Source organism: Cynocephalus volans, chromosome 3, assembly GCF_027409185.1.
Source record: "Cynocephalus volans isolate mCynVol1 chromosome 3, mCynVol1.pri, whole genome shotgun sequence".
NCBI lineage: Eukaryota > Metazoa > Chordata > Mammalia > Dermoptera > Cynocephalidae > Cynocephalus > Cynocephalus volans.
The window spans coordinates 184,000,821-184,016,174 of record NC_084462.1 but is presented as its reverse complement, the minus strand read 5'-3'; the positions used below and the strand labels follow the sequence as shown (position 1 = coordinate 184,016,174).

General features: G+C 63.8%; 1 protein-coding gene across 4 annotated transcripts in view; it reads right to left on the bottom strand.

The window, feature by feature from the left end:
• Window positions 1-341: 341 nt before the first annotated feature.
• CEP170B (centrosomal protein 170B) overlaps window positions 342-15,354 on the bottom strand; it is a 28,931-nt gene continuing 13,918 nt past the window's right edge. For 2 of the 4 annotated variants that reach the window (XM_063089841.1, XM_063089842.1), the window contains 14 exons: window positions 14,624-14,762; window positions 12,309-12,413; window positions 11,626-12,105; window positions 10,621-11,339; window positions 10,052-10,225; window positions 9,510-9,600; window positions 7,620-9,341; window positions 5,973-6,216; window positions 3,916-4,066; window positions 3,409-3,552; window positions 3,195-3,283; window positions 2,696-2,789; window positions 2,525-2,576; window positions 342-2,401 (listed from right to left, as the gene is read on the bottom strand). In XM_063089841.1, coding sequence (XP_062945911.1) covers window positions 2,154-2,401; window positions 2,525-2,576; window positions 2,696-2,789; window positions 3,195-3,283; window positions 3,409-3,552; window positions 3,916-4,066; window positions 5,973-6,216; window positions 7,620-9,341; window positions 9,510-9,600; window positions 10,052-10,225; window positions 10,621-11,339; window positions 11,626-12,105; window positions 12,309-12,413; window positions 14,624-14,762 — 4,452 coding nt within the window. In that variant the 3' untranslated portion in view covers window positions 342-2,153. Of the gene's footprint in view, window positions 2,402-2,524; window positions 2,577-2,695; window positions 2,790-3,194; window positions 3,284-3,356; window positions 3,553-3,915; window positions 4,067-5,972; window positions 6,217-7,619; window positions 9,342-9,509; window positions 9,601-10,051; window positions 10,226-10,620; window positions 11,340-11,625; window positions 12,106-12,308; window positions 12,414-14,623; window positions 14,763-15,354 lie in introns of those variants that run through there. The other 2 variants (XM_063089843.1, XR_010022905.1) reach the window with 2 other exon arrangements.

The following is a 15,354-nucleotide window of genomic DNA, read 5'->3' as shown; positions in this document are numbered from 1 at the left end:
CACGCACAGCGCCTGTGCCCTGCTTCTGCCACCTGTTTTTGCACAGCGTGGAGGCGTACTTTTAAAGACTGCTCCTGGATGCTGTATCATTGACTGATTTTCATAAAATAACTATCTTTTCTCTTTTTTATGGAGCAAACATCTGGAAGTTTCCCAGTTTTGCTTTGCCACCTAGGCTGCCACCTGGTGGCGCCATCTCTGAACTGCAGCCTCCCCTGGTCTCCGGAGTCACATCGTATTTTTGAAGGGAGACCCCCAGGCCCAGCCTCCAGGGTGCTGGGCCCCACCGCACCCCAAATATCACCGATGGAGAAGCAAGGCCAAAGTGACAGACGCCAGTGTGCTGCCGCGTGACAGAAGAATGATTTATTAGAACAAATTCCATGGCAAATCATATAAAATAACCATTTTCTGAAAGACATCCACGAGACCACCTGAGAACAAATGTACAAAGAGACGCCTCCGAGAAGCCAGACAAATAGGTCACCAACCCCAAGTCGAAGGCTGGAGGAGGAATAAAAGAACTCAACGTGGGGAGGAGCGCGAATTCATGAAAAAAAAAATTGTACAGGGATTCCCAAGGGGAGGGGCGTGTGGACGGAGCAGTCCTGGACGGGGGAAGACGGCCACTGCTTGTTTCCAGGGACAGACTGTGCGGGGCATGCAGGGTGGGCATGGCCCGGGTGGGCCAGACTAGCACCTCCTCCACAGGGACAGCAGGCTCTAGGGGTGGGGACAGGGTGGGGACCCCGCCACCCACCCCTGACACACACACATAGACATCAGGTGGGCTGGGGGCACAGAGGCACCAGGGCCTGTGCACTCGACTCCACAGCAGCTAAATGTAAACAGGGAGGCACCACCCGCTCTGGGCTCTGGGTCTGGGCTTCACAGTGCCCTCCCCCAGCAGCTGGGCCCTGTCCAGGCCCGACACTTGCCACATGCCAGGAGGGTTGCAGAGCACACCACACCCACCTGGTTGAGGTGGGACATCCCCACCTCCCCTGACCACAGCCAACGGGGCTCTTTGGCTTAGAGGCCGCTCCAGGAGGGGCCACACTCTGCTCATCTGTCACCTGGCACATTCCCAGCTGAAAGAATCCTGAGAAAATGGAACTGTTCCTGAGGCCTGTCCCTGCCAACCCCCTCCCCCATGAGGGATCGGGCACCCAGGAGCCTGCTGCAGATACCCACTTAATGCCCACAGGAGGATGGGATGAGGCTGGAGGGGAGGGCACGTTGCCCAGGCCACTTCCAGAAACCTGGTGTCCTGTCACTTTGGTCTACCACTCGCCTCCACCTGAGGGGCTGCTCACCCACCCAGCTGTACCCAGACCCACCAGAAGCCCAAGTGCAAAGGCCCAGAGCCCCTTGCTGGGATGTGCCATATAGCTCTGAGTGCAGCCTGGAAACGTGTCTGGGCTAACTGTGTGCATGATGCATGTGTCTCTGCACCTGTGTGTGCACGGGCAGGCTCTTGGCCAGCCCCTGGCCCACACTCAGCAGGGCTCCACTGGCATAGCCCCCAAGCTCAATGAGTTTGGCAGCTGAGTTGGCACCAAAGGCTTAAAGCAGTGAGGTTCCTGCCCCCAGTGTCTCCATGGGCCACTTGCCTGCCGTTGGCTGCTGGACCCTGTGCAGCTCCAGCCCTGTCTTCCTCAAAGGTCCTGGGGACATGCCCAAGCCCTCCCCAGCCACGTTTGGCACTGAATGACCCCGCGCCCAGCCTCTCCTCCTCTGCGTGGCCTCGGGCCAGCACGCAGGACATGATGGGCAGTTCACGGCCCTTCCAGACCGAGAGGCTTTCAGCCAAGCCTGGAGGAGTGACTGCAATGGCACAGACTACTTTTTCCTTTAAAGCTAAAGACAAAATGACAGCAATGGAGAGGGGTGGGGCATGTGCCCTTGAGGGGTTGCCCTTGGCTGCGGCCACACCAGGAGGCCCGTGGGGGAGGGGTGGCACCCAGGTGGCAAGGCTGTAGGTGTGCTGGGAGCTGGGGGGGTCTGGGCGTGGGAAGCGCCCGTCCATGGGGTTATGGCACGTGTGGGGGTTTCCACGGAAAACCATCTGCGGCCAGGCAGGTGGGCCATGTGATGGACAGGGCGGCACAGGACACACTCACACAGGGAGGCCGGCCTCCTCCACCCGAGGCCTAGATCAGGAACCTCTCCTTATCGGGGAGAAAGGCGGGGTCCGGGAGGCCGGGGGACCCGCAGTTGGCCCGCTGAGGTAAGCTCCTCAGGGGCAGGGCTGGCAGCAGGGTCTCCGTCAAGGGGGGTGAGGATGGACTTTGGCCTGCCGTGCGGCCCTTCCCGAGTCCCAGCTGGGATGAGCCCGTGGAGCCCCTGTTTCCCATGAGCAGGTCCAGGTTCCCGCTGGGGTCCACAATGGCATTGATGACTGGGGAGAGGGCCAGGAGGGTTAGGCCAGCAGAGGGTCCTGCTTGGTAGCCCTGCAAGAGGCAGGCCCCCCCACCCAGGTCCCTGCGCCTCCCTTGCCTGCCCGAGATCCGGCCACACCCACCTTCCAGCTGCTTCTGCACCCGTCGCAGTTCCTTCAGGATGGAGCTGATTTCCTGGAAATGTGCAGGAGGAGGGTGGGTGGAGCAGGACCACCAAGGGACTCGATCCCTCCCCTGGGGCTTAGACCAGCTGGGGAGCCTGCCAAAGGGACTGGGTGGGGGCCCTGCCTAACCTTGTTGGACGTCTTCAGGATGGGCACCTCGTTCTCAGCATTGATCCTGGCTTCCAGGTCCTCCCACGCCCGCCCTGAGTTCTGAAAGAGGATCCTGCGGCAGTGGGGTGGGAGCAGGGACCAAGACGGTGACAACAGAACCGAAGTATGGCAGCCTCCCAGACCTACCCCCACCACAGTGGAGCTCACGCCACCCACTCCTGGGCCCAAGGGGGAAACCGAGGTCCAGAGCAGGACCTGGCTTGCTGGCACATAGTCTCTGTCTCTGCCTGACATGGAAGGTGGGAGGGCTGGGCCAGGGACGAGGGCTGGAGAGAGGAGGCGCCCCCGAGCTCAAGCTCTGCTTACTGAGAGCTGCACACACGTGCACTCGTATGTACCCATCAGGCCACATGACGTCACGTGAAATCAGCCCTGACACCGGTCCCAGCTCACGTGCTGGTGTTCACATCTGCACCTGAGACTCTGGGGCATCGCCCTGGGCAAGGCTGGGACTCACTTCATCTTCTCGGCAAGGTGCTCCGTGTTCTCGCGGATGGCGTGAGACAGCTGGGACACCGGGTTCAGCATCAGGTTGTCGAAGATCACCTGCAAGGACCCAGCATCAGCATGGCCGTGGTACCCTCCAGAAAGTCCTGCCCCCTCCTCCTTGCACCCGGACCCGCTGTGCGGCCGGTTCTCTGAAGGTGGTGGTGGGGAGGGGGTGTCCGTGCCTCCTCACGGTTCCGAGGCCTTGTCTTGTTGGCCAGGGCATCCTCCCGGCTGTCATTCATGTTCTGGTCAAGGTCCCGGGAGTTCGAAGAGCCAGGCGGCACCTTCTGGAAGTTGAGGCTGGCCTCTGGGATGCGCTGCACCAGCTGCAGGATAGGAGGAACAGGTGGTGTTGGACCACCTGCTTCCCCCAGGGTGGAGACAGCGGCATCTCCCATGCTGCAGACAGACCCCCATGCCCCAGCAGCCCTGGGTCCCCCTGCCCTCAGCTGTGCCCAGCTCCGGCACTAGCAGCTCCCCAGGGCCCGGGCTCCAGCCGCAGAGCACAGGCTGCACCATGGGGCCTCAGTGAGGGATAAGGGCCACGACCGCCCTCTGCTGTGGTGTGCAAGGGGCTGCCCGAAGACCCTGACCCAAACCTCCTCCCTGGCGTGTGCACCTGGGGGCAGCAGGGGCCCCACAGGCCTGGCCAGCTCTGGCACGGAGGCCTCTGGAAGCCTGGGGCTCACCTCTTCGTGGGCAGATATGGTGGAGTTGGGGGTGCTGGCCATGTTGCCAAGGGAAGGGCTGCGGGTGGGGCTCAGAGAGTCACTGTCCCCAGCCACGTCATGGATTTCCTGGGCCAGGATGGCCACATCCTTCACCAGAGTCTGGCTCAGCCTGCAGCCGGCAGGAAAGACGGCAGGTCCTGCAGGGGTCCTCTCAACCCCAGCATGGAGGACCTAGGGGCAGCAGGAGCCAGACAGGCCTGAAGCTGTCCCCTGCCTCCCCCAAGCACACTCCCCCCCAGGTCAGCACTGGGTGAGGGGCAGGGACCTGGGGGTATGCGGCTCCCCAGCCTGGCCCCAAACCACATCCAGCTAGCTGCTGGCAACACAGCAACCGGCCATGGCCCCACCGGGAGGCTTAGCTCCCTATTAGCACAAGGAGGGGCGGGGTCCAAAGAAAGGTGGGTAGAGACCCCCAGACTCCTGGCATCCATGCTGCCTGCTTCCCCTGCTGTCAGGCCTGCATGGCACAGATGAGACTCAGCAACACACACACCCAGCTCTGCAAACAGGGAACCCGAGGCAAAGGGAGTGGGCTGAGGTCACAGCAACAAGAACCTAGGGCTCCTGACTCTGTGGATCAGAGCTGGGCAGAGGGAGGGGCAGGCAGGGACCTTCCCTTAGGGCAGAGAGACCAGGACCCCCAAAAGCCCTGCCATGGGGGGCCCACACCCCTACCCCTCCTCCAGGAACCCCACATGGGAGCCCACAGCCTCCAACACTAGCCAGCTGGCCTCCCTGGAAGAACCTCAGGCTCCACAGCCAGCAAGTCCTGCACCGCTTAGGCCCTTGGCCCAGGTGTCAGGGGCACAGGGTCCCTGGTCACTGTCAGCCACCAATCCTCATGAGGGGAGGCATTCCCCATCCCCAGGCTTCCTGGGCCCTCCAACACCAGCAGTCACCTAACATAGGCCACCCCCAGGGCCCCACCTCAGCCCCAGGCCCTCAGAGGACAGGGTCTCTGCTCCCAGTTTCCAGTGTCTGGCTTGTCCTGGGGCCCCCCTACACACCTGCCCTTCCACCTCTAGTGGCACCGCCAGCCCTTGCTCCAGACGTGGAGCACAGTGGGAGAGCTACCAGCTGGCCTCCTGAGCTGCCCACCAGGGCTGCCCTCACCCCCCTCAAGGACACAGCTCCCCAACTGGGCTCAACCCTCCTTGCATCAAGGAGAAACATGGTGACACCAGACTGACATGGACCCTGCTTCATTGCCCCCACCCCCTGCCCTGGTCACTTGCTCCCCTGTCTCCTAAGCCAGCATGTTGGTGGGCTCGAGGCCTCCAGTCCTCTTCCATTCTCTCCTCCCAGCCTTCTGAGGCCTGGAGGACCCCCCCGCCCAGGTGTAGGGCCTCTGTCCAGAGCTCCCCACCTGCCTCCACGACCAACAGCACCCTGCTCTAAAACTCTGCACAGGCAGTGTCAACCTAGCCAGGCGTCCTGAGAGCTCTGTCCCCAGCCCTCTTCAAGCCCCTGTGTGCTCCCCAAAGCCTCATTCCCCCCACGTCTTAGGCTGCCACCTTTAGCCAATGATGCCTGTGCCTCCGTGCCAGCATGGGCCACTCTCCTAAGAGCCACCTGGCCCGGTCACCTCCTTTGGAAGCTCTGCAGGCTCTTGAGCTCAGCATCCTCAACCCACTTGCCACCTGCCCAACCCTGGCTGGGGCCTCCTGCTCCTCCAGAGCTTTTTGGGGCTGGCCACCGCAGCACCTACCACTCAGCAAGGCCACTCCTGCCCCTACCTGTCTACCTGTGCCTCCTCCCAGTGCTGGCCTGGGGATGGGCCCTCTGCCCAATGCCCATGAAAAGAAGGTCAGTCCTAGTAAAAACCTCAGTGGAGACCATCCCTGCACCTGAGGCCCCCTGCCCCCAGGGCAGGATCTACACCCATCCCCCTACCAAGCATTTGCTGAGCTGTGGGGCAATGGGAGCCCCCAGCCCAGCCCTGCCTCAGGTGCTCTGGGCCCAGGGGAGGCCCCATCCGGGGGGGGCGCCCCACAGGCTGAGCTGCCACCGCTCACCTGGCAATCTCGGCAATCTCAGCTGTCTGCACGATGAAACCGTAGCGGTCAGTCCCCTCTTCCTCGTCGTCTGTGTCCCGGGGGCCAGGAGCCCGGGACCGAGAGCGGCCAGAGCTGCCGGCCCGCGGGGTCTGCGTGGCTGTTGAGGCATGGGAGCGCGTGTGTTTGGGGGAGCCGTGCTGGGAGCCATAATCCTCCTCGGACGTAGAGGTGTAATCCGAGCCCTGCTGCCGGCACCGCGTGTCTTGCGTGAGTGAATTGGTTTCAGAAGCAAGAACAGACAGAGCAGAACTCAGCGCCCTGTGCTGGCCCCAGGGTCCCCCTGGGTGAGGGCCCAGCCCTGCAGGATGGGCCACGTCGCAGTTGGCACCCTGCACCCAGACACCCTTCAGCTGAAGCACAAGCAGCTGCTGAGCCCAGAGGATTGCTAGGCCACCATCAGCCCAGAGATGCAATTGGGGTGGGCAGCCTGGCACCCCAGGGCCAGCGGCGGGTCCTGAGGTGGGGGGTCTGCGCCTGAGGAGATGGGAACCACCCCCCTGGGTGACAGGGAAGCCGTGCCTGGCCAAACAGACGATGGGGATAAACTCCCCATGAACAATGGTTTGTCCCGGGTGGGACCATCCCGGTGGGTGAGTACAGTCGCAGTCACAGCCCCTCCCTGCCAGCGGCCTGCTTTCATCCCGCCCAGCTCTCTCCTGGGCAGAGTCATGGGCTCCTCAGCAGCCCTGTTCTGAGCCCCCAAAGCAGCATCATGCACCATCAAACCTGTGCCATCAGATGAGGAGGGGTCGGGGGGGCTGGCGGTGACAGAGCAGGAGGTAGGGGTGGGGGTGGGGACAGTGGGTTCCCGCTTCAGTCCACAGTATCTGCTCCCAGCCTGTCCCTCAGACCTGTCACCGCAGCCTGCCCAGGGGACCCCGAAGGCAGGGAGGGGCTGCAGGAAGATGCCGGGGGTCAGGAGGAAACTCGCTAGAGGAAGTGGGAGCTCAGGGGCACAGCAGCGGGGGTGAGCTGCACCCGCAATACCAGCCCAAGACCAATCCATTCGAGGATGCCCAGGGCCCTTGGCGGGGCAGGCAGAAGAGGACGTCCTGCCACCCCAGGTAGGAGGCCAGCTCTGGCAGCCTCAGTCGCCCGTTCCCCTTGTTGTACGCATGGATCTCAGGGTTTCAGGGGAGAGTCTGCTGCTGGGGAGATTGACAGTCCTGCCCAGGCCATGGGACCGGTGGGCTCAGAAGAATGTTAGAGTGGTTCTCCCAGACGGGCACAGGTGTGCCCCACATGGGGGATGGGAAACCATGGGAGGGCCCTCCCCAGGCCCCTGAGCCCCAGGGTAGGCGGCCAGAGGCTCCATATGAGCCTCAGGAGCCCTCAGGAGACCCAGCATGGAGTACAGGGAGAGTGGGAGGTCCAAGGCCCACCTGGGAAGATGGGGGAGCCCTTCCTTCCTGGAGACAGCCAGGGTCTCCTTGCCACACCCAGGGACTCCCCTTGGTCCATGCACACATGTGCGTGCAAGTCTGGTGACACACCAGCCTGGCTTTGGGAACAGGACTAGGGGCCCCATAGTAGGAAGTTGCACAGAGCCCTGATGGCCCCGACACCGATTCAGCCCCAGGCTGCCCGCCTGCTCCCAGAACTTACTGGAGGAGTATCTAGCGCTGCCTGGGCGGGCCCTGCTGAAGGGCTGGCGGGGGCCGGTGGTGGCAGTGGCGGCGGCCTTCCTAGCGGCGGCCCGAGCTTCAGCCATGGTGGGCTTGCGGCCGGCACAGTACAGCTCGGCACTGCGGCCAGAGAAGCTGGCGCGCGTGGGGGTTGCCTCGGAGTCGCTGGGCCCTGTGAAGGAGCCAGCCCGCTTTCGGGGCATGGCCAGGATGTCCAAGCGTGACAGCTTCTTGGTCTGCTCAGTGACTGGCCGGCCTACTGGCTCTGGGTTGGCCGGGGTCCCCCGTTCCCCATCCGCAGCCTCAGTGTCCGAGGCATCCCCCAGGCGGGCCCGCCTCAGCCGGGAGGCCCGTGTGGGCCGTGGGGTGGACAGGCTGTTGGAGCGGGTCAGCGCCTGCTGCACCTTCTGGGCACTGGCTGAGCCACGGCCGTGCTCTTCTCGGGCAGCCAGGGATGGTGGCGGGGCTGCTGGTTTCCGCCGAGGCCCTGGCCGCCCTGCCCCCGTGGCCTCGGGGGTCTTGTGGTTGGAGATGACCACGTCTGAGCTGGGTGGGTGGGTGAGGCCGGAGCCATGCTCCTCATCGGGCCAGTCCAGGGAGCCTTGGGGCCCACTGCCTCGCTGCACAGCCAGGCGCCGCCCCTGCTCCCCACGACCTGGGTCTGCCAGGCCTAGTGGGCGATGCTGCTTTTCCGAGAGCCGCTCGCGGGCACTGCCCAGGCCGGCACCTGCCAGCTCCTGTGCTGCCGGTGGAGACAGCGGCTTCTCTTTCTGTGACCCCAGGGACTGGGGGGTCGTCGGGCTGGGCCCATTCTTGCCACTGAGCAGGCTGACTGTGCTGGCCGTGTCCACATCCGAGTCCCCAGACAGGGAGTCCTCTGGTGGCCTGGGGACACCACCCTCTCCACACTCTGTGTCCATGGACTTGGAGAGCAGTCGGGCCTCCAGGGCTGCCAGGGCTGTCTCAGTCTCCTTCAAGATAAGCCGAGTGTCCTGGGAGTGGATGTCCACACACGAGGCCCGGGCTGCAGTTAGGTCCTGCAGGAGGGGGTGGCTAGAGATGTGGGGCGGCTTGCTGGGTGCAGGGGGGCCACTGGCTGGCTCCTTAGTGAAGCTCTCTTGTCGGACGAAGGCCAGGGCCTCCTTGGGCGGGGTCAGGCTGGGGCCGTTAGGTTCTGGGGGCTGCCCGGTCCGCAGCTGGATGACCATTCTCCCGTTGGTGCTGACGTAGACGCCGTCCCTCGCAGTGGGGCTGGGCTGGGCTGCCTGCCCTGCACCCTCCACCTCCCCTAGAGCCGAAAACAGTTTCCTGGGGAAGGCGGCCTCTCCATTCTGGTCTCCGATGAAGAAAGAAGTGGGGACTGGCTCCCCGGGGATCCTCGGTGAGCGCCGACCCCTGACCCACGCTGGCCCCTCCTGGGGGCTCCTGTGCCTCTCCTCCTGCTGCTCCACGCCCAGCTCGGGGCCCCGGCCACCATCAGACCCACTGGCATCACTGAGACTGTCCGGGTCCAGGTCCTCCTGGCCTACAAGGCGGCTGGCCTGCTCACTGCCCCGCTCTGGTGGCCCAGGTCTGCTCCTCCTGGCAGCCTCGGGGCCCGCGGGGCTGTCCGCCCTGTCGCTGGGCAGCTGCGGGAGCAGTCGCCGCGTGCGAACAGGTAGGGCCCCCTCAGGCTCACTGGCTCTGCGCCCGGGGCCGTCCTCTGTGAAGCACAGGGCAGCCGGTTGGGGGCCGCTGATCTGCGGTCTTCTCTGTGCATAGGAGATTGAGTCTCCTCCAGACACAGAGGAGGCAACTTATGGCTGCAGTCAGTGGCCTGAGCCACCCTGGCCCAGCCCCCTCCCCCCACCACAGCACTGAAGCCACTTACCTGCAAGGCCTGGGTCTGAGTAGCTGTCAGCCAGACTGGCCCAGCGGGATGCCCATTTCTGACCCACAGGGGAGCCTGGCGCCAGGAGCCCCTGCAAAGAAGGGCAGGAGTGTTTCTGCAGCAGGGGCGGCAGAATCCAACAGGAAGGGGCAGGAATGGAGGGGCGGCAGAGAAGCCCACCCCACACCTGTTCCCCTCATGCCTGCCACCCCCGTGCCTCCTGCACGCACCCCTTGCAGACACAGCCAGGAGGTCCCCTCGTTGCTCTCCCAGGCCTGTGGGTCCCCAGTGTGACCATCCTGCCAGGGCTGACCCAAGCGTGGTTTAGAGTTTCAGAGGTCAGCTCCTGGTCAGTGGACTGGGAATGCAGGTGCCAATCAACTCTGGGCCTCTACACCTGTCCCTGGGCCCTCCACACCAAGCCCAGCCCACATGCCAGGTGAGCGTGCCCCTCAGGGGGAGTTCCAGCTCAGCCTCATCAGGGGCCACATTGCCCTCTTCCTGCCCCGGCCCCTCCCTGGGGTGGCTGTCTGGCCTTGTACCTGGGGCTCTGCCTGGGGGTTTATACCCAGCGGCCGGAAGGCAAACTCCTGCAGGAGGGCCATCCGCTGAGCCATGCCCCCGTCACCGGACTCATCTTTGTCCCCTCGGATGACTGGGCGGAAGGTGGCCGAAGACACCCTGGAGAGTTCAGGGGACTCCAACACCCCAAAGACCTGCCAGGAGGAGATAGCCACGGGAACCAACAGTCAGAGGTGCCTGGTTCTCCACTCTCCACTCAGACACGACCCCACTCACAGGCTGCAGGGAGAGCAGAGGACCTGGTTGGCCAGACTGGCTGGTGGCAGGGACATACAGCCTGGCTGTCCAGCCACGTATGTGGGGTGGGGAAACAAAACGAGCCCTAGACAGGAGGGAGGGCCAGCCACACCAGCCGTGCGTGCACGGCTTCCTCCAGCCCCTGCCACCCAGCTGAACAGGACACAGCAGCCAGAACTGGGATTCTGCAGGCCAGCGTCTGCCCCCGACATCACCAGCAGCCCTAGCGTCCCCTCTAGCCCTGCGGCCTCCCACGAGGGTCCCACAAGCCTGTCCTGCTGCCTGGTCGCACCTGGTCAATCATCTTCCGGGCCTCCTCCACCTCCTTGTCCTGTGCCTCCGTCTCGATGGTGTAGGTCCCTGCGTCGCTGAGGCTATCATCTTCCTCCTGTTTGCGTGCCTTAGTCAGCTGGGGGTCGGCGGGAGGTGGTGGGGGGGTGGAGGGGGCCACAGGGCTGGCCCCACGGGGCGTCAGGGGAGCAGGCAGCACTGGGGGTGCCTTCTCAGGGCCGGGCCGTGGGGTTGGGGAGCTCTCCCGTAGACACTGGGCCATGAAGTCCTGGGCCAGGCGGGACCGGCGCCCCACGCTGCCGAAGGGGCGGGCGGAGGCTCGGGCAGCAGGTGAGGGGCCACCCAGCCGCTCCTCCGTCTTCTCCCGTTTGAGCGAGCTGGCTCTCTGCGGTCCCGAGCTGCCACCTGCGGCCCGGGCGGGGGCCGGGACACCTGGCCGGTCCCTATCAGCTGGCCCAGGGCCACGGCGCTTGTCAGCCTTGGGGTCTGTGGGCGGAGTGTGCGTGAAGGACTGGGAGCGCTTCTTGCGGGGCGTGTCCTCATCAAAGAACTCGATGACGAAGGCCTGCTGGTTGTGCAGCAGTTCCTGCGGGTCCCGCTTGATCTGCCTCTGCAGCCGCATCTGCTCCCCGCTGGCCTCCCCTGGGATCCCGGCTGCTGCAGCTGCCTTGGCCTGGGGGTCCTCTGAGTCACTCTGCGTTCCGTCCTCGTGCTTATGGCCTGGGGGAGGGGGGACACCAACTTGTCAGGCCAAGGGAAAGGAAAGAGCAATCGATCTTGGGGGCCTCATCCCATGCCCAAGGTGAGTTAACACAGTCTCATGTGTTGGGGACACGTACCCCACACCACAGGGAGCCCAGCACATGTGGCCAAGACATGCAACCGGAAGACAGTGGATGCTGCTCCCTGGTTAGGCAGGTGGTTCTTGGGCAATTATTGAAAGACAAAGGTCAAACACGCTGATTAGGGCCCCGGTCAGCATGGCACCAGCCAGCTGGGCACTTACCCTTCAGGGTGCGGGTGTGGATGGGCAGGTCACTCTTGGTGCTGTGACGGTCATCCCCCTGGCCGGCCCGGCGTAGCAGGCTTGGGTCATTCTGCACCAGCCAGTCGGCCACCTTGGTTTCGGCTGAGACCATCTCAACAGGTGTGGCTTCTTTGCCTGGGGGCCGCCGCTGGCGCAGGGAGAACTTGGTGATGTGGTCCTTGATCTTGACCTTGCCGGGGCTGCAGTCATCAAACTCGATGGTGAAGGAGGCGTGGCTCTGCACCACAGGGGCCACCCCGCCCCCACCTGCCTCCACGTCCTTTGTGGGTGCCTCGTGCAGCGGCACCTCGGGGGGCCGAGGCGGCAGCGGGGCCTCCTTCGTGGGAATCTCGAAGTAGCTGGGCTCCCTCCGGAATGGGTAGCCCTGAGGCTCGGCGGGGGCATGAATACCAGCTAATGTTCCGTTGAGCTCCACGTCCTGCTGCTCCCTGGGACGCTCTGGTGTGGGGAGGTGTCCTGAGGTGGGGCCTCAGGGCAGCCACCCCCTGCCACCCTCCTCTGCTGGAGCCACCGACTCCATCCAAGAGAGCAGAGGCTCTGTTTCCCCTGGAGTGGGAACCTCAAGGCCAGGCCACCCCCTCACTCATGCGCTGCCCTCCAGGAGCCCTGGGGGTGTCAGTGGCCCAGTGTCCGAGACCCACCTGGGTAGGGCTCCTCCTGGCGCCGGTCTTCAGGTGGCGTGACACCATCGTCCTCACCCCACCAGGAGGGCTGCCCGTACAGGGGTGTCCGGTAAGTTGTGGCCTCTGCAGAGAGAGAGTTCAGACTGAGGTCGCTGTGGCCCCCAATGTGGATGGGAGAGGCTGAGATCTGGGCAGAGCCTGGCGTCACCTCCCAGCTCCGATCTGTAGCTGCCCAGGACCCTGGCAAGCTGCCGACTGCTCTGAGTCCTGTTTCTACATCTGCCTTGAGATCTGTGGACACTCACCTGCCCATCCCTGACTGGGTCTGCTCAGGGTGGCTGTGACCAGCGGCTTTATCCGGGCTTGGGGGGGTACTGTCCTCAGCAGCCCCACCCTGGGGCAGGTGATCCCTTCAGCCCAGCCCCAGCTCCCTGAGCCCAGAGCCTGCCGGACAAAGAAGCGGGGGCCCATGGGAGCCCACTCCTGGGTCTGGCTCCTCAGCAAATCCCAGTAAATGTTCAGGCCATAAATGGGTGCCCTGGGAGCTAAGGGCCATAGCAGTCTGAGAAGCTCCTGTGGCAGTTTGATTTGTTTTAATGTTTGAATCACTGGTCGGATATTAAAAATATTATTTCCCATGAAGTCTGGTTTTCCTGCTCCTACTGAGGGACTCGTCCAGCAATGGTGAGCACAAGTGCGGTCCGGCACCTATGGGTTGGGGCTTTGGCTCCGATGCCCTCGGCCCTCTCCCAGGCTCCTGAGCTCCTTCCACCCCTACAGGAGCCCTGTGGGCTTCTGAGTTATGGCCGGCTGTGGCTCCCAGCTGCCTGAATGCCAGGCGGGAAGAGGGTCTGGAGGCTGGGTCACCTGCAGGTGCCATGTGCTCACTGTGTAGTGTGGAATGGAGGACTTCTCAAGGTGAATCCTATATGCCTCACCCCTCCCTGGGGACCTTGTTCTTGCTCAGTGCTGCACCTGGGGGCTGCTGAGGCAGGGGTGCCTGTCACTGCACAGGCCCCTCTTTTGCCCCCAAAAGTGCTGCCTCTGCTCTGCTGAGGCCGAGGAAATGTTCGCCTAGCTGGCTGCACCTGCTGTATCCTTGGGGACAGTGCCAAGCCAGTTGTCACCAGCTGCAGCTATTTTATACCCTGAACACCGACAGGTGCACTGAGCAACTCAGACGACTTTCTGGAAACCTTCCCAGTCCTCGGCAGTCTTCCAAAAGACAAGGATGGGTAGGAAAGGTGGAGGGCTTGCCACCATAGGATGCCAGCCAGATACTGGCATCTGTGTGACCCCACGCATAGACATGTGGGCTGACATGAGAACACGGCAATGCAGGGCCAAAGCTAGAGGTAGCAGAGTGACCTTTCCTGGACAGAGGTGGGAACAGAGAGCCCAACTCCCTGGATATGCCTCCTTCTAGCCTTGGGCTTGGACCCCCACCCTCTACACCCAGCCAGGCTCTCATCACACCTCAGCTCTGTCCCCGCCCTTTGAGCCCACCAGGGCTGTGCAGTGGCCATCTTCCTCCCAGACTTCTGACCACCCATTTTGCCAGCTGCCAAGAGGTACAGAGCAGATCTCATCACACCCATCCAATCAGGTCCAAATGCCTATGTTAGGATGCTTAACCATACCCCTATCACCTCTCTTACCCTATGGTGGCCCACCAACCCTAGGAGGAATGTGGGCCCAGGGTGGGCGCGCATGGGTAGGTGTGTGCAGGGGTGAGGGGTGTGGGCGCGCACGGGTAGGTGTGTGCAGGGGTGAGGGGTGTGGGCGCGCACGGGTAGGTGTGTGCAGGGGTGAGGGGTGTGGGCGCGCACGGGTAGGTGTGTGCAGGGGTGAGGGGTGTGGGCGCGCACGGGTAGGTGTGTGCAGGGGTGAGGGGTGTGGGCGCGCACGGGTAGGTGTGTGCAGGGGTGAGGGGTGTGGGCGCGCACGGGTAGGTGTGTGCAGGGGTGAGGGGTGTGGGCGCGCACGGGTAGGTGTGTGCAGGGGTGAGGGGTGTGGGCGCGCACGGGTAGGTGTGTGCAGGGGTGAGGGGTGTGGGCGCGCACGGGTAGGTGTGTGCGCGCACGGGTAGGTGTGTGCAGGGGTGAGGGGTATGGGTGTGCATGGATGGGTAGGTATGTGCAGGGGTGAAGGGTGTGGGCGTGCATGGGTAGGTGTGTGCAGGGGTGAGGGGTGTGGGTGTGCTCGGGTAGGTGTGTGTAGGGGTGAGGGGTGTGGGCATGTATGGGTAGGTGTGTGCAGGGGTGAGGAGTGTAGGTGTGCATGGGTAGGTGTGTGCAGGGGTGAGGGGTGTGGGTGTGCTTCTCAGGGCTTACCTGCTCCTGGCCTCCGGTCCCCCTTCTCCAGCCTGGGGTTCGAGGGCTCGCAGTACGGTGTGTGCTCTGGCAGTGCCTCGCCCCTCTTGGGCGCTGAGCCGGGGACGTTCACCTGCAGCTGGCTGGTGTACTTCTCATGCTGTGGGCATGCCGGGCAGGGGTGAGGAATGGGGCGCCCATTTCAGGACTCCCCACCCAGGGCGGCCCCGCCTCTCCTCCCCTCCTTCACATCCTTGGGGAGTGGACAGAGCCTGAGACCTGCGCGATTCACGCTGAAGCCAGAGGGGGAGAGATCCTCGGGACCACGAAGCTTTGAGGGAGCAGGGGCTCGCTTGGTGGGGGTGGGGAGGGTGGACTGGGCACTGATCCTCAGAGGTGGAGACCCTGGGGGGCAGGCAGGGGCCTGTCCGAGCAGAGCGCGTGTGCCTCGATGTGTATTTGGCTCCCAGCCCTGCCTCCTCTTGGGCTCCCAGCCACCCAGCTCGCCCTGATGAACTGTCCTATAAGCCACAGAGCCAAACCCGACCTGGGCCCAAGGCCAAGGTCCTCGTAGCAGCTCAAAAAGCCTACTCAGCTCCAGCAGGCTGACTGCTTGGCCCTCATCCTCACAGTCCCCTCTGGGAGTCCCTGGACGTGCTGCATTGGCACTGGCGCTCCTGTAGCCCCAGCTGTCCCCACATCTGTCACTGTATCAGCTTCAGTGGCTAATGACTAGCTTCTCGGCCACCAGA